Below are 21,551 nucleotides of genomic sequence, written 5' to 3'. Positions count from 1 at the left end.
ATTTGTCTGTTTATATATAAGATTATATATTTATATTAATAATTTATGTTATTTAAGATTATAGATATACATATATATACATAAGTATAAATTATACTATTTATATAATCTTATGTAATTTCTATGATAAATATATTCTTATAGAAATGTATTAATAATATACATAGTGTATATACATTATGTATACATTAATACATTTCTATAATAAATAAGAATATATTTATTGTCTAATGTATATAACATACATAATCTATATAATATATAATCTTACATGATTGTGTGTTACTGTCAATTATTGTAAAATGTAAATCATTGTCAAATATAAAAATATAAGAGTATAATAAATGTAAGAATAAATTATTCTCATGTAGGTCTATCATATAAAAATATTAAGAAACATGATTTATACAAAAATTATTTATCCTCAGTCACATTTAATACAGATAAATTAATGGAAAGATATTTTTTAATCACATATCATGTTTCTTATATGATTTATATACGATAGAGAATGCATTCAATAATATTCTCCAATGTAGTTGCAAATAATAATAAATGAAGAAATCTTAGTCAGGACTAATTATGAAAAAAGAATCTAAACTGCATTTAAATAAAGATCGTTATATTCTCCGATCATGTTCGGATATTGATCAGCATTCATTGACATCTCTTCAAATGATTCTTCGTAACATATGTTTCCTCGACCATTAAATCCATAACCGTGGAACATGACGTCACCATTTCGTACCAAATCCGTTCGCAGATTTGTGATTCTCTATCATTCACAGTAATTGTTTGAAATTCTTTATGAGCTTCCTCTAAATACTTTGCTCGTTGTTTATGTAGTTTTATTTGTTTATCCCTTTGTTCTTTAAAACCTGCTAAATATTTGTATGCATCCGAAATTATGTGTTAATATCGCATAATTTTCAATATTAGTGTCTATAGTAAAATATTTCTTCGCTGCTTGAAGTTCTCTCAAAGTGTTTACGAAAACCGATTTGGCATCAGCAAGATTCAATATACATGTTACTGTGATCTTGTTGATCTTAGTAGCTTATGTTCCAATTCTTTTTCCAGCGTAGAAAATTATAAAAATCGATATTTTCTGAGATTATTTTCGCAAATTCATCAGCTTTCATTGACGTTTCTTTAAATGATTCGTCGTAATATGTTTCCTCGATCATTAAATCCATAACCGTAGAACATGAAGTCATCATTTCGTACCAAATCCGTTTGTAGATTTGTAATTCTCTGTCTTTCACATTAATTGCCTGAAATTTTTTACGAGCGTCCTCCAAACACTCTACTCGCCGTTTATGTAATTTTATTTGTTTATCTATTTGTTCTTCAAAACCTGCTAAATATTTGTACGTATTCGAAATTTTCAGTGTTATCTTCGCATAATTTTCGATGTCAGTGTCCGCAGTAAAATATTCCTTCGCTGTTTCAAGTTGTCTCAAAGTTTTTACAAAGACCAATTTGGCATCAGAAAGATTCAATATACATGTTTCTGTGATCGCAATAGTTAGATGTTCCAATTCGTTTTCCAAGGCAGAAAATATAAAGTCTGAATCTTGAGATTTTATTTTTAATTTTGATATACGATCTTGTATCTCAGAAGATTTGCTTTCTTTATTCTGTGAGAATTTCTTCATCCAAAATCGTAAAAGAGACACTCCATAGGAACCCCAAGATCTAGCACTAACGGCAAAAGCATAATTATAACTTTCATCCAAATAATGAGAATCTTTTTTCTCTTCCATTGTTTCTGCAACAAATTTGCATATTATATATTCTCCAATAGCAATGTGGCTTTTAGCTCCAGCAAAATCTCCGTTTGCTAGAAAATATCTAGATAGATCAAATAAGGTCAAAGCCATATTAATACATTTGTCGTCAAATTTTGTTTTGTCAGCTAACATGTCTTTCAGTCGGATGTTTAATATCTTATTCATATACGCTACAAATTCGTGTTTATCTTTCGACTTTTTAAGATATTGTAGTCCTAACTCCTGTAAAGTTGTATGATGCAAAGTTTCCAAGATAATCCTAGGATTCGATTCTTTTTCTTTAATACCAATAATACTTGCTATGTGAATGGGATCAGGATAATTGCTTTTCCTTGTGTGTGTGTAATATAGTGACAATGCTGTATTCAAGTGTTCATTATTCTCCTCTGTCTTAAGTTTCTCACCAACTGAATTTAATTCGTTAAGTGCACCTATAGATGTCAATATAGCTTTACGGTCTAACATTTTGTCCCCTAACAGTACCAAACATCTTGAAAAATACTCTACAGCTATATTTAAATCGTCAGTATCCGTGGAAGTAACATATTCTAAACCCACGTTGTAATGAGCTGTTGATAAAGCAACAATGTCATCAAATTTTTGGTCCATTAAAACATCGACTACATTATGATACAACACATTCATCCTCTCCTGTAACGCTTTTATTTTGTTTCTCTTCTTAGCAAGTTTAGTGTCTTCATCCATGTACTTTACTTCAAACGACAATTGTAGAATGTCCAAAAATTTCTTACTAATGTTCATACTTGTGGTGGATTCGGCCGGTACCGTTTCTGTATATAAACAATGAGAATTAATGGTTATAAATCATTACATGGACATTTATCTAACTAAATTACTTATGCGTTACCGAGTTGAAGGATTTGAGCCTCTCTTTCTTCCATTACTTGTCTGAGGAACGTGAACATTGTTGCTCAATGCTGATCTAAAGACAATTTCGAATGTAATGTGTTCCGACTAACGATCAAACGTCTTCTAATCTTGGATAGGGGATTTCCGCATACAGGTGCTATATATAGAAATTGGAGGGGATTTACATATCTGATATCCAATAGAAAAATAGAAAAATATGTTTTATAGGGTTAAAAATTATTTTTATCTAGGGTCCCTAGCGTGTTCTTCTATAGGATATTGAATTGCATACCGAATGTTATATACAAATAAGCTTTCTAAAGGTCAATCCAGACAAACTTGCATAGGTGCATAAGCATATGCATAAAGAAATGGATTGGTCTATTTCCTTATGCATATGTATATGGATCAATCAATTTCCTTATGCTTATGTTTATGCGCTATGCAAGTTTGGCTGGATAGACCTTAAAGCCTTGTGTACACGATACTAGAAATCGGTACGAGTTTCGGTTTAAGCCAATGAAACTGCTGCTTTTCTGTAAGAGCTGCAAGTTGATTGGCTTAAACCGAAACTCGGACCGATTTCTAGTATCGTGTACACAAGGCTTTAAAAGGGGTGTAAAAGATTTTACCCAGTAACCGAAAGTGTCAAATTTATTTATTTGTTTTTTGAATGTTTATCCAAAAGTACTCGTTGGAAAAATCATTCTTTTTAAATTGGCGGTTGTTTGAAGCAAAAGAATGAATGAAGTTATTAAGTTTATTGGTGATACAAATTAGTACAATTTCAGTCTTTTGTATTTCTGTACTTGGGTTTTTCTTTTTTTTATTATGGTCCTACTAGCTTAATATTATTTAGTAGCACCACGGTTTTCTTCGAAATGCACGCGGTATAAAATTATTATTAGTGGTACAGTTTAGTATAAAATAGGTACTGAATAATCCGATAGGTCCAGTTTGATTTTGCTGGTTTGATTCTGCTAGCTTAATAGATCAGAGGTTATTCGATACTTTTCTCACGCATAGATTATCTAACTCATAGATGGCCCATGACAATGCCCGGAGTAGCGCACTCTCTACTGTGTCAAGGACTTTTATTTTTTCAGTTCGCGAATTAATAAATAAAAAATTAAACGTTTGACTAAAAATGATACACGGGATCAGATTCATGCCACTTTCACGCAGTTTATCCTAGGTAACATTAAGTGCATGAAATTTTGATCTAAATTAAACGGCCGCTATTTTGCATGGGAGTGTCGTATAGCGACTTAAAAATGGTCGGGTTTTATTTGTCTTCTAAATACTTTTCAAATGAGCTTTAATTTGACCCCTAGTGCCATTTAAAATTTTCGAACCTTATTCCACGCACCTGGGGTGGGAAATGATCGGCACCCAAAAGATATTTTTTTTTTATTGGAATACCGATATTTTTATTTCTACAAACGTTATTTAAGGGTTTCCACACTTTTGAGAAATCCAGTAAAAATATATGTACGTATGTATATATTATCTGTATTAAAATGTATATATTATCTGTATTAAAACAGAAATTATCTAAGTTTTGTGTTAAATGGTGAATGCCAAAACCACATCTGCGAAAATAAAAATTTTAATAACCAAAACATCTCGATTGTTTCAATTTTTAAAAGATAAATGTTTAAAGTTTTCGACTAATCAGATTGTTCAATAATTGCCTGACTAATGATGTTACATATAAGTGAAATTGCCTTCAGGTATCGAGTCTCAATATTATCTTTCTACATATGGATACAATATAACACAACTATTTAATTTAATTTATTAATTTTTTTAATCCAACGTTTTTTGTTACGCGTAAGTCTACGCGTAAAGTACTTATATAATTCCACTAGATGCGATTTCGAGTCACAATGCACGAATAATGAAGCTGAGTGCACAATACAAAGGTACATACAGGCAACAGAAAGAGGGAATAACACAGGCAATAGATTTTCAACCTATCATAAGCCATGTATCAATACTATATTATCAGACAATTTTTACAAAGTAAATTTGTAAGCATAAAAATATAAAAAGTAAACACGAGTAAGAAGTAAATTAATATGTCCTAAAATAGTAATAAAAAACTATTTAAATTATCAGTAAAAACTATCAAATTATCAGAATATATAGATGGAGACATGCGGATATATTTTCTTCCATTGATTAACTAAGCGATCACTATTATCAATATGACAGTATATGAGATAAAACTCTTGCAGTTTTGGACATTGTTCCAAAATAATGGAATATTTATCAGATATATAATTATGAGGATGCACATTATGAAGATATAACTTTTTCAAGTTCTTACACTGCGCCAGTAATTCCAAATTGTGATCAGAGAGGAAATAATAATCAAAATAAATTTCTTGCAAATTTTGAGAGGAGGAAAGTAATCTAAATAAGCTGTCATTAGCATCTGGGCATTTGTATCTGTAACAAAAATCATATAATTAGTATAGTATTTCAATTGCAAATAGAAAATTCATGTAATTTTTTCAAGATGCTTGCAAGAGAAGCAAACACACAAATTTCAATAAAGAATACAATAATATGTATTTTATAAGAAAATGTAATAAACACACTCACAGAAAAAGTTTTATTTTTCGTAAATTCTTGAAGTCATTGAGGGCATTAATACCCCGAGATGTAAGCCCATAACCCATCAGATATGGTTGCAGTAATTCTATTACTTCCAAGTCACGACACGAATTTCCCAACTCTATTAGGATTGCGTCTACGTTTGTATAAAAGCCTTTTATTAAACACATATTCAAATGTAATTCACGCATCCATTGATTTTTTTGCAGTATTTTGCAAAGACGTTGCGTTTCTATATGTGTATTAAAAAGGTCTAAATACTCCAAACCATTTAGCCTCTCGAGATACGAAAATTCTTTGTCGTCTACTCTACAATGACTTAAAGCCAATTCTGAGAAAAATATGTATTAGTTATATGCAATTTATCCATAATCTTGACAATCATATATATGTATAATATAATATATAATATGCATACCTTTCAAATTTTTGCATATCTCTGAAATTTTAAGTAGAGCATGACTGTCAATTAATCTGCACCTACTTAATCTTAAGTGCGTTAAATCCCTGCCGCAATTATCAATAAACTTTACGAAATCCTTAACATTAAAGTTACTTGCTGTAAGATCTAACTGTCGCAAATATTTACATCTAGGTGTAAAATAACAAAATATATCGCGTATATTTTTGTCAGGTACAATACGTATATTACGTATGTTCAAACGTGTATAGAGTCGAGGGTCCTGTATCAAATCACTGAAGCGTCTATTTACATAATTCAAGCAACATAACGTCATCAAATCCAAGTTTTTTAATATTATTAGTAGTATTTCATCCTGCAAAAATAAAATATAAAACTTTAATACACGAGATTACATTGCAATAAATACTATTATGAGAAATAGATATTTTAGGATACTTTACAGGAAACTCAGACAAACTGCGTGATAGCTCCTTGGATTCATCCGAAGAGAGTTTCATACTCTTTACACAATTCGAATGACTTTTTAATAGAATATGAGGTGAGTTTTTCTCTCCATGAGGTTGCTCATAACCAGGAATTGCTTCCTGAGATACTTCTTTGTGTTTCAAATTATTCTTATAAGAAGTCTTCCTTTTTATATCGTTGCAAATAACACATCCAAACAAATCAATTTTTATTATTAAAAAAATAAAAAAATATTGAATATTACTTAATATCAACGATTATAATACCTTTTACAAATAACGCAATATTCGGGAAAATTCTCTTGCAGATGAACTATATCCAAGTGTGCATCACTTTTTAAATCTGCTGTTAAATTATGAACTTCCTCATGGTGTGGGCAGTACATGCAGTTAATTCTTTTTAACAAATCAGTTAAACTCTCGTTAGCATTTCTAGAAAGGATCAATTCTGATGTACCGACAAGCATCACAGCATCCAGCTTTGTGTGAGATTCAGATGGATTCAGACTCTTAAATAGTAGTCTGAGCAATTTGGTTTTAAAGTTACACGGATGCGGTAAGGGTGGGGAAAATAATCTTGACGTTGGCGGCACAATATGAGATGATTCATCCCACAACTGAATCCACTGATTATTATTAGAGTCTTGAGCCAAAATTTGAATTACGCTTCCAGGATTGTATATTTCGTATATAGAGACTCTGATTGGATATACAGCTTCATGAAATTCGATATCTTCAAAATAAGAAATATAATTATACTCTCTCTTCTCAACAAAAACATATCTTCTTTAACAATATCTTATTTATCAATTTAAGTATTACATACCCATATACGATTTGTTATTCAGCCAGATCTGCCAGACTGTATGATCCACATTTAGCTGTGTCACGAAATCATCTTCCCTTTGCCACGGAGATAGTGAGATATCGATCTCTTTCCTCTATATTAAAAAATCGAGATGTGTCAAATAAGTCGAAGATCTTGTAGCACAAATTTAGATTGCGATTACATTGTAAAGGAAAATAACAGATAATACTAAGAAATACACATACTTTGACATTGCTTTCTCTATCAAAACATGGTGGATGAAATAGTACTCCATAATTTGGAAACTTGGGTGGCCCAATTATGTCAGGAGCAGTATAAAATATGCTAAGATGCCGCTGGTACATAGCTGGAACAAATCTTTTCTTCACAAATTGATAGACGAAGTCAACATGTTCCTCCTCGCCTACGGATACTCTGCCCACATAGGGATATCGACTACAACTCTCGTAATATAAAGGTTGACAATGAGATGTCATATTTTCTCTCTAAAAGAAGACAAAAATATGGAGAATAATAATCTTTTTCTTATAGCATATGCTAAAATGCATGTATAGTAGGGGAGACCGGAGCTAGAAGTCACACGGGTAAGTTGTCACAAAACTTATATCTCATCTTAACAGATTAAGTGGCATATCTTTCTCTATAATGTAGGTAGCTCCTATTGTGTTAGTCGGTTGTACAAAATATTTTGTTTCAAAAATCATCACTTTTGACATTTACGAGCACTTTTTAAAAATTGAACCTGTGGTGAGTAAATTTTTCTTATCTCTATTTTTATTGTTCCGTTGGTTTTTGTAATTACTAGTTGTAATTTAGTCATAAGAAATATTATAGTTCCAAATAGTTTTTCCTGTATTTAGTTAACCGTCATTGCAACATAGCTTATAAATATAATCTTCTTCATTCAAAATAACCGTTCGGGGTAAGTTGTCTCAAATGAGATGGGATTCAAAATTTATGAGAAATTATTGTTTTTTTATTTATTCTAGGTTTATGAGAATTATATTACAAAGTTTATGAAAAGTATTAATTTTTTATTTAATTTATGCTGCTTTATATTACTAACAATAAGTTAAATCTACAAAAAACTACCATACTGATTTTAATAAAATATTAAAATAGAATTTGTCGTATGTTTCCTCTATTATACTGTAAATCTAAGTGTGCTATTTTTACACGCATATAACGTTTAGAAATGACATATTTGACTGAAACGCGTTTTATATATTTTGTTGCGTGTTAAAGTAACACGTTTAATCGTATTAAATTAAAAGTTAATACGTTCAACTGTGTCAAATAACATGATTTAAAACGGCAAAAAATGTGTAAGAAAAGCTTTAGTTAAAATAACACACTTGGATTTGCAGTGTATGAAAGATACGTGACAACCAACCCTGGATATGGGGTAAGTTGTCACATTTGCACGATTTTGCTTATAGAATTAAATAACTTTTTTGTGTACAAATATATATAAGTCTAATATTTTTTTGTACACTTAAAGAATGTAGTTACATTATAAAGTAGTATACGATATTAACTTTTGCTAACACACACACATTTTTTTAAATCAGTATTTGAAAAGTGTGACAACCCAGCCCCGCGCGCGCGCGGTCTCCCCTATCATATATTTATAATTATAACGTAAAGATTATGAGATCTTAGTTTATCTTGCTTCCATACATATTGCTAGTATTGACATTTTTGTAAGCGTGCTGTGTACGTGACGTAAACTATAGATTTTTAGTACTAGCGGTGAATATTAGAATGCAGACCTCGTAGAAAAAGATTTGAATTAACAATACAAAATTGCTCTACTACTTTCACTGAAACTTCTTCAACTTTCCTATATTAACAACTTGCACTTTTATTATGGAATATTATGTACACATACATATTTAATATATCTCATAACAGTCAAACTAAAAAATTTCTTCACTATTGCATCATTCTTTTATAACGGAATAAATTGTTAACAAATAATTGTTTCATATATTTTAATTTTGATCTCAAATTTATATTCTGCTTTATAACACCTACTTATTTATTATAAATATAATGTATTATATGTATACTTATTTTACATTTCTAAATATATCTTGCAATATATTATTTTCTGAATCTTAACATTTTTTGGTTACAGCTCTTAAAGAAGAACAAACGAAACAAAAATAATCAAAAAAGAATGAAAACATTATATTTCATGATATTTACAAATATGTTTTATTTGAATGTATAGAATAAATTACGTATATGCCGCATTGTATGTAACATAAATATAAATTGGCGTTTTAAAATGTTTCTTATGTACACAGGTGTGCGCACTGTTTGTGAGTGTACGTGATCTAAGCATTATCATTTGACCGCTTGTCATGTGAAAGGAGAAATTAAGATTTATGTCACACGTGCATGGAAAGTGACACATTCCGCACGCGACGCGTGCGGGATTTACCACTTTCCACGCACTTGCAACATAAAATAGGGTGTGCAACACGTGCGTGAAGTTGAAAATTCCCGTGTGCGGTGACCGCACTCGCCTTCGGCTCGTGCGTCAACTCCGCACCCGTGAATTTTCATCTTCCAGCACTTGTTGCACAATATACTATTATGTGCTCGTGTTTGACATAAAAATTATATTTTTACAGCATATATGTCATTATTAAACAATTAAAATAAAAAAAAACAGTTTCTTATAATTTTTTAAAATAGCGAAGTATTGCCTTTATAAATATGAAATTGCAAACATGTGCTTTGTGTTCTTCTTTTTAACAAAAAAAATTTGACTTAAACTATATATAGGTATATATATCTCATTGTAAGTAATTAAATATTTTAAGGAAAACCAGTTTTTTAAACTTTTTTTTTAATGGAGAAATATTTTTTGTAAATCTGAGATATCGCGAGCTCTGTGTTCTACCACCACGTGGTAAAAGAACACAGAGCACACGCATGCACGAACACCAAAGAAAAAAAAATTGTAAAATTTAAATTGCTCACGCGTTCGCTACACTTTATACACTTACGCTTCTAAGTGACTACAATTTTTCAAAATGTATTTTTTGATTTTTGTTTAATATATCTTTTATCTAGTGTTTGATACAGGTTATACAACGATTTAACACTCGAATCCAACAAAGAATCACACAGTGAATAAAGAGAATTGCCGAAAATTTGTCTTGGAAATAAATAAAAGAACTAATCTCTAGTTACTAATTTTTATCGCTTTTCATATTACTTACTGTTTATGAGCAAGGTAGTTTTGATTTTTTCCGTATAAAATGAAAAAATCATGAAAGAGAAGAAAAGTTGGAACACGTGGTTGGTGAGGACTGAGGAGCTCATACTCCTGTGTAGATCTATATCTATGTATATTATATACAAGACTGCCAACTCCTATGAAATACATGGACCTAAAGCCTTGTGTACACGATACTAGAAATCGGTCCGAGTTTCGGTTTAAGCCAATGAAACTGCTGCTTTTCTGTAAGAGCTGCAAGTTGATTGGCTTAAACCGAAACTCGGACCGATTTCTAGTATCGTGTACACAAGGCTTAATACATGTGGAATAGTGTTACATCCCAAACCCAGGGATTCAGGTAAATTACTGGAAAGCAAAGACTAGCTAGAGGATGGAGGTATGGAAGGACCTCTATGAAGCTAGCCGAAATTACTAAATTTGACTTAATTTTTATATCTTCTCTTAAGTGTATTTTGTTTGTAAATCGTTTGATTGTTAGTCCGTTTTTAACGTTTGTAATCAAATAGTTTTTTTGTAATTAACAATTTTATTTTAGTTGTAATGTCCTGCTTATCCGACACTTTTAGTAATAAACAGATTTGGCGATAACTGATAATTAACTATAATTGATAATTAATTGCAAATCGTTTGTGATTTACAAATATACCAGTCGTATTATGTTTGGAATTAATAAATTATTTGCAAAATAAGTTTAATTACCCAGGTAGCAAGACTCGTCATTTTGACGTCAATTGACGTCAAAAGTCTGTCATTTTGACGTCTTTTGACGTCATTTGACGTCAAAATGACGAGTGCTTGCTACCTGGGTAATAACTATACTGGTGTATGCGCGAAGTGTACTCAGGGCTCCTGCGCACAAAAAGCGCATCGATGCGTTCGTCGTGCACTTCGCGCATATGCAGTACAGTTAACTAAACTTATTGACTAAACTATTATTTTGCAAATAATTAAGAATTTATTAACTCACGAAGGTAACACTGGTATATTTGTAAATCACAAACGATTTCCTATTAATTACAGTTATCGGTTATCACAAAATCTGTTTATTACTGGAAGATATCACGATTAAAATAAAATTGTTAATTACAAAAAACTATTTGCTCATAAACGTTAAAAACGAACTTACAATCAATCACAAATAATTTACAAACGAAATACACTAGCGTTTTCGATTTGTTGACTCGACCCGACTCGGGTCAACTTGGGTCAGATTAAAAGTTCGGAAAAATGATAATAAAATATATCCAATGTTGCCTGCGTGTTGCTTTAAGTATTAAATTATTCGAAATCAATTGAAGAAAATGTACAGCAAGTTGCCAGCATCATAAGGAATCACAGGTTTGCGCGATTTTGCTCAAACACGCTTTGCTATCTGGGAAACTGTGAAACTAATGAAAAGTGCATTGGCCATAAATATCAATGTTCGTAAATTGGTTAAACTCTTTCTTCAAGTGAAAATATTCCAATTTTTATCGTTGAATAGCCATGCTCTGTAACAGTCAAACTTGAGTTGATTAATGATTAGCCTTCCGCAGTAAAATATATAATACGGTAAGATTTATACCCATAATTCGCCTTGCGTATACTTTTGAAATTTACATATAATTTTAGAATGCTAAACAATCATATCATTTCATATTAACACACTTTCTCCATCCCCCCATACACACACACACACACACACACACACACACACACAGATCTCTAGATTCTTGTCTTTTTTCTACCGCATATCACAATATTTTTAAAATTAAATTTTAATATCGAAACTTATATTAAACAAAGTAGTGTAATTTTAATTTACTCTTTTGATAATATCTTTAACATCTACTAAAATATCATAAATTCTATTTCTACATAAAATAATTACTCTGATTAATTTCGTTTCTTATGCCCGAAATCGGATATAAACATATAAATTATTATTACAAACAATAATTATACGTAGCTATTGAGGCAATTCGTAAATGTTTAAAATAATTTAAGATTAAATTAATTCAAAAATTTTTTTTAATGAAGCAGAATCATAAAAAACTAAACAAATATTAATTGATGTAAAATTTTATCAACATCTAGAAAAATATGAAAACAAAATCAGTATAAAAATCTTTAAAATGAAAATTATGTAAGACGTAGAACAGAAATTCGGAAATAAATAAATATGCGATATAACCGTTATTTCCTTAAGTAGCAGATAACATGTATAAATATTCTTTTCATTATTTACCGAGTAAAGTCAGTTTATTTGCGAAATTTATAAATATTAGATAGTTGCAGAAGAAACAAACGCGAACGTTCTGAAAGGTCGAAAGACGAATTGCTAATGACAAATAACATTTATTCTCGGCGAGGAAGAGATTAGTTTCCCACAGATGCCAAATCAAGTTTGACGTGTACTATTCTTTGTCACTGATTACCTGCGTGTCGAGTGATTATTGCCATCGAACAAATAACGTTTCGTCTCTTCCGTTGAAGAAACACCAGAAGAATGGAAATAATTGCAACAGAAAGGAATGACTTGCAGTTTTCTTATAATCTGGTCTGTCCACTGCTTCGAAACAGGGATTTTGCCGCGACAGAATGGGTATTTCAAATTTGATTAATATTAGTTTCAAAGCTCAATATACTCGTGCAGAATATACATCGATGTGTACCTGTGATGATGTTTCCGTATTTCGAAAATAGTTTTCTGAAATGTATGAAGAAATATAACAATATTTCGTCTGCATTTGAATATCAATCAAATATTAAATATTGAAAGTAATATTCGCGCTATACGATATATCAGATACATTCGATACAATAGGAAAAATGTAATTTCGCTAATTTAGTGCTTTTATTGTAGAGCGTAATTGAAAAAGGCTCCGAGAAATCAGACCCAACGAAAAAATGTAAGATCTCGCTCAACAGTATCAAATCGGCGCTGTGTCAGATAAGAGAGCACATTTGGAGAACAGCATGTAATAAAGTAAGAGATATCACAAAACCTTCTTGAACTGACGTTTCAAAATATACAAATACTTTAAATCTAATTCTGAAATCTCCAATAATCTGGAGACTCATATCGTCAACCGAATGTAATATATTGCTTCAGAGTCAATTTCTCGGCGATAAGGCTTTCAAAATCTATCTGAAGGAAGAACTTTATCAGTTTTCGGAAACCGTCAAAGCACGTGGCGTGGTTTATACTCTGCTACAGCTATCGAACGAGCAGAAACGTAAGGGCGTGATAACAGCTTCAACGGGCAGCTTCGCTTATTCTCTCTGTCATTTTGGAAAGAAGTTTGGAATACCGGTGACTGTTGTGATGCCGTTGACAACGACAGATGAAGAGATTAAGATGTGTCGAAGTTGTGCAGATTCACGAACAAGTGTGTTCGTCTATGGTTGCGATATGGTAGAAGCACACAATATCGCCTTGCGTTTTGCCTCGATGAAAGGCTTAGTTTACATTGACGGGTACTCTTTTTTTTATTAAAAATCTCAATTAAGTTGAAATTATTGTAGAAAAAGTTGTTTTATAAAAAGAACTAGTCATCGTTGCCATTAGGTACTTAATAACTGACAGGAAGTTACCTTCTTGTTACTTCTTATATTAATATAGAATCCTGATATTATCTATATATAAATTTGAGCAGTAAATATAAATGGAAAATATTATGTGGAATACCACCCTCGGGTAAGGAAATAAGATACGAAATTAGATATATTAATTAATGTTATGTATCACTGTATATGCATATAGTTTTTTAAATACATTATTATATTACATTATTACAAAGAAAAACATTAAAAAAACAAATTGCGTTAAATATAGACAATCAATTTTAGAGTTCTTATGGAAAAGTGATAACTCTCTCTATACTATATAACTAAAAGATCATTTTTTAGCAGCATTGATACAAGTTCTTACATTAGTCATTATTTATAATTTATAGAAAAAACTATCTATCATAGAAGATAAAAATTATATACAGATAAATAGAAATGTATAAAGTAACGTTACAAAATAAATTCTTATTCTTATGGAATAATCGGATAGGAACGATCATCCAAATATGGTCATTGGCCAGGCTACCTTGGGCATCGAAATGATGGAATATTTGTTGAAGTTTGATGCAGTAATATTACCGACGACGATCAACGGTTGTGGATTAATAACCGGTATTGCAATGGCTATCAAAGGATTAAATTTAGAAATAGAAGTTATCGTAAGTGAACAAATGGTTTTTTTTATAATTGCCAATTGAAAGTTATTGTATTTCAATTCAGTCTAATGAATCGTAATTCGACTCAACAAGCATCCACTTTGGATGGAAATTTGTGGTTTACATAAAAATCTCAATTTTCAGGAGGTCTATAGGTCAGATTTTAATAGTCATGTTGAAAATATTAGAAAGGTAACAAATTCGTCTGATGAATTGGAAATTCCCGTGACAGAGTATACATGGCATGAAGATTCTAGAGGCGTGCTAAATTGTTTGTTTGACAGATCTATTATGGTAGATGATAATTTGGTTGTAAGAGCCGAACATGAATTAAAAAAAGATAACATCGACGACTTTAATGCAGCGATTGGTTTAGCTGCGTTTTTATCTGGTGAACTCGATGATTTAAGGGAAAAAAGGTAACTTCTTTCATAAGTTTGATAGTTTCTTCTACAATTTGTTTATTCTATATAATGGCGCGTTTTATAAGTTTCCATGATAAAACAAATAACAAATACTGGACGGTTTCAATTTAATAATATTATAATTTAATATTATAGTATTACAATATTACTTTATAGCATTATAATTCTTTCTGTACACGTCAGGGTATTACTACCTCTATTCGGCAAAATTGATTCAATGAATGAACTGAGAAATGAACAAAGTTTGGTGACTTTACGTGCTAATCTCGCAAGATCATTGGAATAAACATCTTTATTTTTTTTTTATCGTTGACGAAGATGAATCATAAAAGATTTTTTTCTATTTATTGTAAACGTTTATATAATCTGCAAAATTTGGAATACAAAACAAGTTAGACAACTCGAGAGGAAGAATTTGGACACAATTTCGAAAAGGACAATTTCATCTATGATGCTTCCGAACAATTAACGTATTCAATATTGACTTTTACTAATCCCGAGAAAAAATGGGTATAATATGGTCGCGCAGATGTAAAAATCCATAATTAAATATGAAAAAAATTTAATAACATATGTTCTTAGTAATAATATATACCCATTTTTCTCGGGATATTTCCATATTTGTACCGGATATGTCTATTTTTTTATGAAAACGCAATGACAAAAACCATTAATTATATACTTGTAACGAGCGTTGAATATCGATATATGTATAAACAAAATTTTAATAATCTAATAAAAACACATGACATTTTGATATTACACAGACATCGCTACTGTTATATTAATGAATGGAAATATTATTAAATCAAAATCAAGCAAACATAGTAGATTTACTTAATGCACGTTTTATGAAATCGATAACGTAAGAAAGTTAAAATAAATAACAATACGTTTGGAATTATTCATAAATTTCGAGAGAGAGAGAGAGAGAGAGAGAGAGAGAGAGAGAGAGAGAGAGAGAGAGAGAAATTTATCTTCTTTATTTCATTTATCTTGTCTCTTTTTGTAAAATAATTATTTGTCATGTAAACGTACGTATTCTTTAATACATTATAAATATGTCATAAAAAATTGATTTGATAATATCGATATTCAGTATCCTTCAAGAATTCTATTATTAATTAAAATTATATCAATATAATATATAAATTATGTAATGTTGTGTACACACATTTACATATATAAATACACATATAATTTTATGAGTTTATATAATTATATGTAAATTATTTATATAAATGTGAACACATTTTCATATAATTATACCATAAGAAAAACGTATCTGCTGAAACACACACACACACGCAATTTTTAAGAAATAAAATAACTTTACATTAAATCAAATACTCTTTCAACGAGGGATTGCGATCCCTCGTCGAATATTTGATGATCGATTTCGTATAGGCTACATTCAAAAATTGACTGTAGTCGTAATTTTCACAATAAACATGTAAAAATATAAGTCGTTGGATTCGAATTTTCGAGTCCTATTAATTGGTGTTATTCTTGTAGGAAGTTTTTATTTAAAAAATTTGTGTGTGTGGTGTTGTGTGGTGTGTGTGTGACTCCCTTTTCCGTTTTCGAAATCCAGTACGGAAAGGTACGGTTCTATCGCGCTGAAAATCATTTTAAAGTAATCCCTTGAAGAACCTTTTTTGATTTTTCATCTAACTTTGATAGCTTCCGAGATACCATGGACAGATTAAATCGTCCCTGTGTGATACATAGACGTATAATATAACATGATACACGGCTTTCGATAGATTAAAAATAATCTATTGCCTGTGTTATTCCCTGTTTCTGTTGCTTGTATGTACTTTGTATTGTGCATCCAGCTTAAGATATGACGCGTTTGACACGAAAATGTCTAACTTCAAATGCGTCCCATACGCGAACCTGATTGGTCAGTTTGAAACGCCTTCTGTTTAAAAAAAAAAACGCAACACCGCAATGTATGTTAATTTTTGTATGGAAATGTTCTTTCGCCGGGGATTTGTTTAACATTCGTCGACGTGACAGAAATTTCGGAACTTTCGGCATTTATAAAAATGCATGAATTATTATCACATTATAAATATCAATATACAAAGAATTAGGCGCATGTGTTACCAGCACGAAAACGGTCGTGGCATCATTCAATTAAAATTTTATTGCAATCGCAGCACGAGCACTACAAACATTTAGGTGAAAATGTAACTTTCGTAAATGATCTTTCGTCAATAATAGATGCAAATGATATGAAGTATTCGTCTGCGACATAAATGAATAAGTACGTGAAAATTTGCAAGTGTTTTCAGGAAAATTATTTGACGCGAAAATTTCTCTATTTTGTATAAAAGCAATCGTTTAAATGATCAGGCCGTGCCATACTCAGCGATACAATTTACAACGTACGAATGGTACAATAAAGTGCGGAAAAAATTGGATATTTAGAACGAATTCAGTAGCGATGTTTGAAAATATAAAAATTCTCGAATTTAATGCGATCCTGCTTTCTCTTAAATTGAAACATTCTACCAGATTATTTTAAATTGACATCAAGAATTCAATTATTTTACTTATTACTAACTATTTGAAATTCCTCTTGTGTTGATAAGAAAATTGATAGCCAGAAAAGTTTATTATTCTCGACTACTTCGAAAATTGATAGCATTGCAAAAGATACAATTTCAACTGGAAGCGAATAATTTTCATTCACTAATAATACCTGATATTTAGCTGTAAGATAATCTTCAATTTTCAGTCGATAGAGAAAATCTCAGAAGGAACAAGTAGAAACGGAATATGCATGTGTAATACGAAGTTAGCAAATGAGACTTTCTACCGAGCTGTGAGTGAGTTAGAAAAGTTTCTGTTATCTCAAATTCACTATATTAATATATACATATTTGGTCGATTGTCTGCATGCGTTTGAGAAAGTTTTAATTATACATTCTGTATTGTATAACATACGTTCAGATCTCTGTTTCTTGGTTATAACTATTTAAATTGATATTGAAGTTCGCATAATTTTCGTCACCAGTCAGACAGATCATTTAAGTATAAATAAGGTAATGGGTTTCTGGCCAGAGCTGCTGCAAATGTCACAGCGACTGCAATCACGTAATATTAATTCGACTTCAGAGCAAGACTAGTTTTCTAATTACTAGCAACACTTTACTTTAGAAACAAACACGCCGCTGTGAGAAGGTAATATTGGAGTCTATTTGTCAATGCATTTAAATCTATAAAAAATATATTCTTTAAATCACTTAATATACAATTAGAGTAAATTACTTAAAATCTTATATATATATATATATACATATATAAATTATACTATTTATAATCTTATATGATCGTAAATTACTGTCAATTATAAAAATAAAAGAATATAATAAATGTGAGAATAATATTTTTACACATCTGTCCATCATATAGAAATATTATAAGGAACATGACTCACATTCAAGAATTATTTATTTTTAGACGAATTTAATGCAGATAATTAATAAAACATTTTTTAAATCATGAATTATATGTTTCTTATAACTTATGTTAACGCGTAATACATTCAAATAATATTCTCCAATGCAAAGTTACAAATAATGAGAAACGTATAATATCTTAATAAGGACTAAATGTTTAACAATATCTAAACTACATTTAAATAAAAATCGAAATTTTTTGCGATTATTTTCGCATATTGATCAGCTTTCATTGACGTCTTTTTAAATGATTCGTCGTAATATCCTTCCTTGACCATTAAATCCATAACCGTGGAACATGAAATCACCATTTCGTACCAAATGCGTTTGTAGATTCGTAATTCTTTATAATTCTCAATTGTTGTGCGAAAATTCTTACAAGCGTAAACACTTTACTCGCCGTTTATGTAATTTTATTTGTTCATTTCTTTGTTCTTCAAAATCTGCAAAATATTTGTATGTATCGGCAATGTTAATTGTTATCTCAATGTAACTGTCAATGTCAGTATCTACAGTAAAATATTCTCTCGCTTTTTCAAGTAATTTCAGAGTTTTTACGAAAACTGTTTTGGCATCATTAAAATTTAATATACATATTTCTGCAATTTCGGTTGTTATATATGCCAATTCTTTTTTTAGTAAATCAGAAAACATTAAATCTGAATCCTCAGATTCTATTACTAATTTTAATATTTTTTTTTGCATCTCAGAAGATTTTTCTTTATTCTGTGAGAATTCTTCCAACCAGAAACGTAAAAGAGAAACTCCATAGAAACCCCAAGATCTAGCACTAACGGCTAAGGCATTATTATAACTTTTATTCGAATCAAGAGGTGCTTTTTTCTCTTCCGATCTAATATCTTCATCAAATTTGTGTATTACATAATCTCCAATATCAATGTGACTTTTAGCTTCAACAAAATCTCCGTTTGCTAGAAAATATCTAGACAGATCAAATAAGGCGAAAGCCATATCAAGACATTTTTCATCGAATTTTGTTTTGTTAGATGTCATGTCTGTCAGTCGGATATTTAATCTTTTATGCATGTACCAAGGCATGTACGTTCCAAATTGGTTATCTTTGCCCCTTTCAAGATATAAACGTTCTAATTCCTGCAAAGTTGTGTGATGCAAAGTGTTCAAGATAATCCTAGGATTCGATTCTTCTTCTTTAACACCAACAAGACTTGGTATGTGGATGGGATCAGAATAATAATTTTCCATGTATCCCTCATAATATACTAATGCTAGATCCAGATATTTAAAAGCATCCTCCTCTTTCTTCTTTGCAAAATATAATCCGTTCAGTGCACCTATATATGTCAATATAGCTTTACGGTCAAATATTTTTTCTTTTAACAGTTCCAAACATCTTAAAAGATAACGTACAGCAGTATTTAAATCGTCAGTATCCGTGGAAGTAACATATTCTAAGCCAATGTTGCAATGAGCTATCGATAAAGCAACAATATCATCAAATTTTTGGTCCGTTAAAACATCGACTACATTATGATATAATACGTTCATTTTCTCCTCTGACACTTTTATTTTGTTTTTCTTCTTAGCAAGTTCAGTGTCTTCATCTATGTACTTTATTTCAAACGACAATTGTAGAATGTCCAAAAAGTTCTCACTAATATTCATACTTGTAGTAGATTCGGCCGGTACCGTTTCTGTATAAACGATGAGAATTAATGGTTATAAATCATTACATGGACATTTATCTAACTAAATTACTTATATGCGTTACCGAGTTGAAGGATAGCCTGTCTTTCTTCCATTATTTGTTTGAGGAACGCCAACATTGTTGCTGATATAAAGACAATTTCCAGTATAAAGTTATGAATTTGTGTTTTGACTTGTAAATTTATCAAACGTCCTTTAATCATGGATGAGGGATTCCGCATACACGTGCTATAAAAATTGGAGGGGATTTACACCTCTAATATCCAATAGAAAGATATGTTTTATAGGGATAAAATTTCTTTTTATGCAGGGTCCCAAGCGCGTTTTCCTATAAGGTATCGAATTTCTAGTATAAATTTGTGTATTTGTGTTCCGACTTGCAAATTTTTATCAAACGTTCTGTAATCCTGGATAGGTGACTTCTATATACACATGCTATACACGAAAATTGGAGGGGGTTTATACCTTTGATCCGGGAATCCGATATCCAGTTGAAATGTATATTAAGTAGTGATAAAATTTCTCTTTGTCTAGGGTCCCTAGCGCGTTCTCCTATTAGATATCGAATTGCGACCTTAGACACAAACAAATTTTTCAAATGAGGCATAAGATCTTACCCAATGACCCAAGGTGTCAAATTTATTTATTTATTTGTCGAGTATGGTCTTTCAAAAGAGCTTGTTGGAATAAACGTCTTTTTTATTATAAATTCTAAAATTTATAATAAAGACGTAATGTTACAAATATAAAGAATAACTTATAGGGTAAAGTGGATATTTCGGATCAGATTCTAATTCGGATTAGCAAATTTGAAATGTCTCTCTAGCCGACTATACCTATCATATGTGGATTTTTTTCACTAATTGTCTATAGCTATAAGGGATAGCTATATAGACAATAGGGATAAAAATCCACATATGATAAATACAGTCAGCCAGAGAGGCATTTCAAATTTGCTGATCCAAATTAGAATCTGATCCGAAATATGCACTTTACCCTAGAGAGAATTATAATAAGATTTGATTTACAAATTAATTACTTGTTAATATAACTCTGTTTTTATATTAAAAAATTATTGTATATTTGTTATATTAAATATTTTTAGAATCGGGATATTATATGAATATATATAGGGTGATTTATTTTAAATGTGCACATAAAATATCTTTTTTCCTACGTCTTTTATACATAAAAATGTATCGTTCAAAAGTTTCTTCCCCTTGAAGAGGACACAAGATATGAATTTGCTTACACGTGGTGTCATTTTCGAGGAATTTACTATTGATCACTTTTCTTAAATAGAAATCGTATTTTTTCACTTAACAGAAGTTATAGGTCTCATTGAGACAAATTTAACTATGTGTATTTGTTTTAGGTTTTTTTATTTTTTCCATGAGTTACACAATTTTTGATTTTGGTATATTAAGGTTCCGTAAATATTTCGAGAGGTAGATAGTCTAAAAAAGCTTTTGATTACGTTTGATGTGCAACTATCAATAGAAGC

At 30.5% G+C, this 21,551-nt stretch overlaps 4 protein-coding genes across 4 annotated transcripts; 1 reads left to right on the top strand and 3 right to left on the bottom strand.

Moving 5' to 3' along the window:
- Positions 1-414: 414 nt before the first annotated feature.
- Positions 415-2,840, bottom strand: LOC139777865 (KIF-binding protein-like). Its single transcript, XM_071715517.1, has 2 exons — positions 2,662-2,840; positions 415-2,584 (listed from the first exon to the last, which is right to left on the bottom strand). The coding sequence occupies exons 1-2, from the start codon at positions 2,717-2,719 to the stop codon at positions 1,050-1,052; spliced, it is 1,593 nt and encodes a 530-aa protein (XP_071571618.1). The 5' UTR covers positions 2,720-2,840; the 3' UTR covers positions 415-1,049.
- Positions 2,841-4,642: 1,802 nt separating this feature from the next.
- Positions 4,643-10,357, bottom strand: LOC139777873 (F-box/LRR-repeat protein 4-like). The gene is made up of 8 exons (XM_071715534.1): positions 10,239-10,357; positions 7,227-7,487; positions 7,000-7,114; positions 6,441-6,906; positions 6,150-6,339; positions 5,704-6,061; positions 5,274-5,616; positions 4,643-5,117 (listed from the first exon to the last, which is right to left on the bottom strand). Exons 2-8 carry the CDS (start codon positions 7,476-7,478, stop codon positions 4,802-4,804), a joined length of 2,040 nt encoding a protein of 679 aa, XP_071571635.1. The 5' UTR covers positions 7,479-7,487; positions 10,239-10,357; the 3' UTR covers positions 4,643-4,801.
- Positions 10,358-10,628: 271 nt separating this feature from the next.
- LOC139777868 (L-threonine ammonia-lyase-like) lies at positions 10,629-15,639 on the top strand. Its single transcript, XM_071715519.1, has 5 exons — positions 10,629-10,634; positions 13,353-13,717; positions 14,301-14,469; positions 14,611-14,885; positions 15,075-15,639. The coding sequence occupies exons 1-5, from the start codon at positions 10,629-10,631 to the stop codon at positions 15,175-15,177; spliced, it is 918 nt and encodes a 305-aa protein (XP_071571620.1). The 3' UTR covers positions 15,178-15,639.
- Positions 15,640-18,243: 2,604 nt separating this feature from the next.
- Positions 18,244-20,228, bottom strand: LOC139777875 (KIF-binding protein-like). The gene is made up of 2 exons (XM_071715537.1): positions 20,112-20,228; positions 18,244-20,034 (listed from the first exon to the last, which is right to left on the bottom strand). Exons 1-2 carry the CDS (start codon positions 20,164-20,166, stop codon positions 18,737-18,739), a joined length of 1,353 nt encoding a protein of 450 aa, XP_071571638.1. The 5' UTR covers positions 20,167-20,228; the 3' UTR covers positions 18,244-18,736.
- Positions 20,229-21,551: the final 1,323 nt, after the last annotated feature.

The sequence above is a fragment of the Temnothorax nylanderi genome, unplaced genomic scaffold, assembly GCF_030848795.1.
Source record: "Temnothorax nylanderi isolate EJ_2023f unplaced genomic scaffold, tnyl_v1.0 TNYL_tig0167_pilon, whole genome shotgun sequence".
Classification (NCBI taxonomy): domain Eukaryota; kingdom Metazoa; phylum Arthropoda; class Insecta; order Hymenoptera; family Formicidae; genus Temnothorax; species Temnothorax nylanderi.
Note: the sequence above shows the minus strand (reverse complement) of the source record. Positions and strands in the feature narration are given on the sequence as shown.

Excerpts from the sequence above, each read along its gene's own strand:
- LOC139777865 (XM_071715517.1), bottom strand. The coding sequence starts at position 2,719 with ATGTTCACGTTCCTCAGACAAGTAATGGAAGAAAGAGAGGCTCAAATC. Across the intron at positions 2,585-2,661 it reads GGCTCAAATCCTTCAACTCG|AAACGGTACCGGCCGAATCC; the intron begins GTAACGCATAAG and ends GTTTATATACAG.
- LOC139777873 (XM_071715534.1), bottom strand. The coding sequence starts at position 7,478 with ATGACATCTCATTGTCAACCTTTATATTACGAGAGTTGTAGTCGATAT. Across the intron at positions 6,907-6,999 it reads GAATAACAAATCGTATATGG|ATATCGAATTTCATGAAGCT; the intron begins GTATGTAATACT and ends CTTATTTTGAAG. Across the intron at positions 6,340-6,440 it reads TATTGCGTTATTTGTAAAAG|GAAGACTTCTTATAAGAATA; the intron begins GTATTATAATCG and ends CGATATAAAAAG.
- LOC139777868 (XM_071715519.1), top strand. Across the intron at positions 13,718-14,300 it reads GGCTTAGTTTACATTGACGG|GAACGATCATCCAAATATGG; the intron begins GTACTCTTTTTT and ends ATAATCGGATAG. Across the intron at positions 14,470-14,610 it reads ATTTAGAAATAGAAGTTATC|GAGGTCTATAGGTCAGATTT; the intron begins GTAAGTGAACAA and ends CTCAATTTTCAG.
- LOC139777875 (XM_071715537.1), bottom strand. The coding sequence starts at position 20,166 with ATGTTGGCGTTCCTCAAACAAATAATGGAAGAAAGACAGGCTATCCTT. Across the intron at positions 20,035-20,111 it reads ACAGGCTATCCTTCAACTCG|AAACGGTACCGGCCGAATCT; the intron begins GTAACGCATATA and ends TCGTTTATACAG.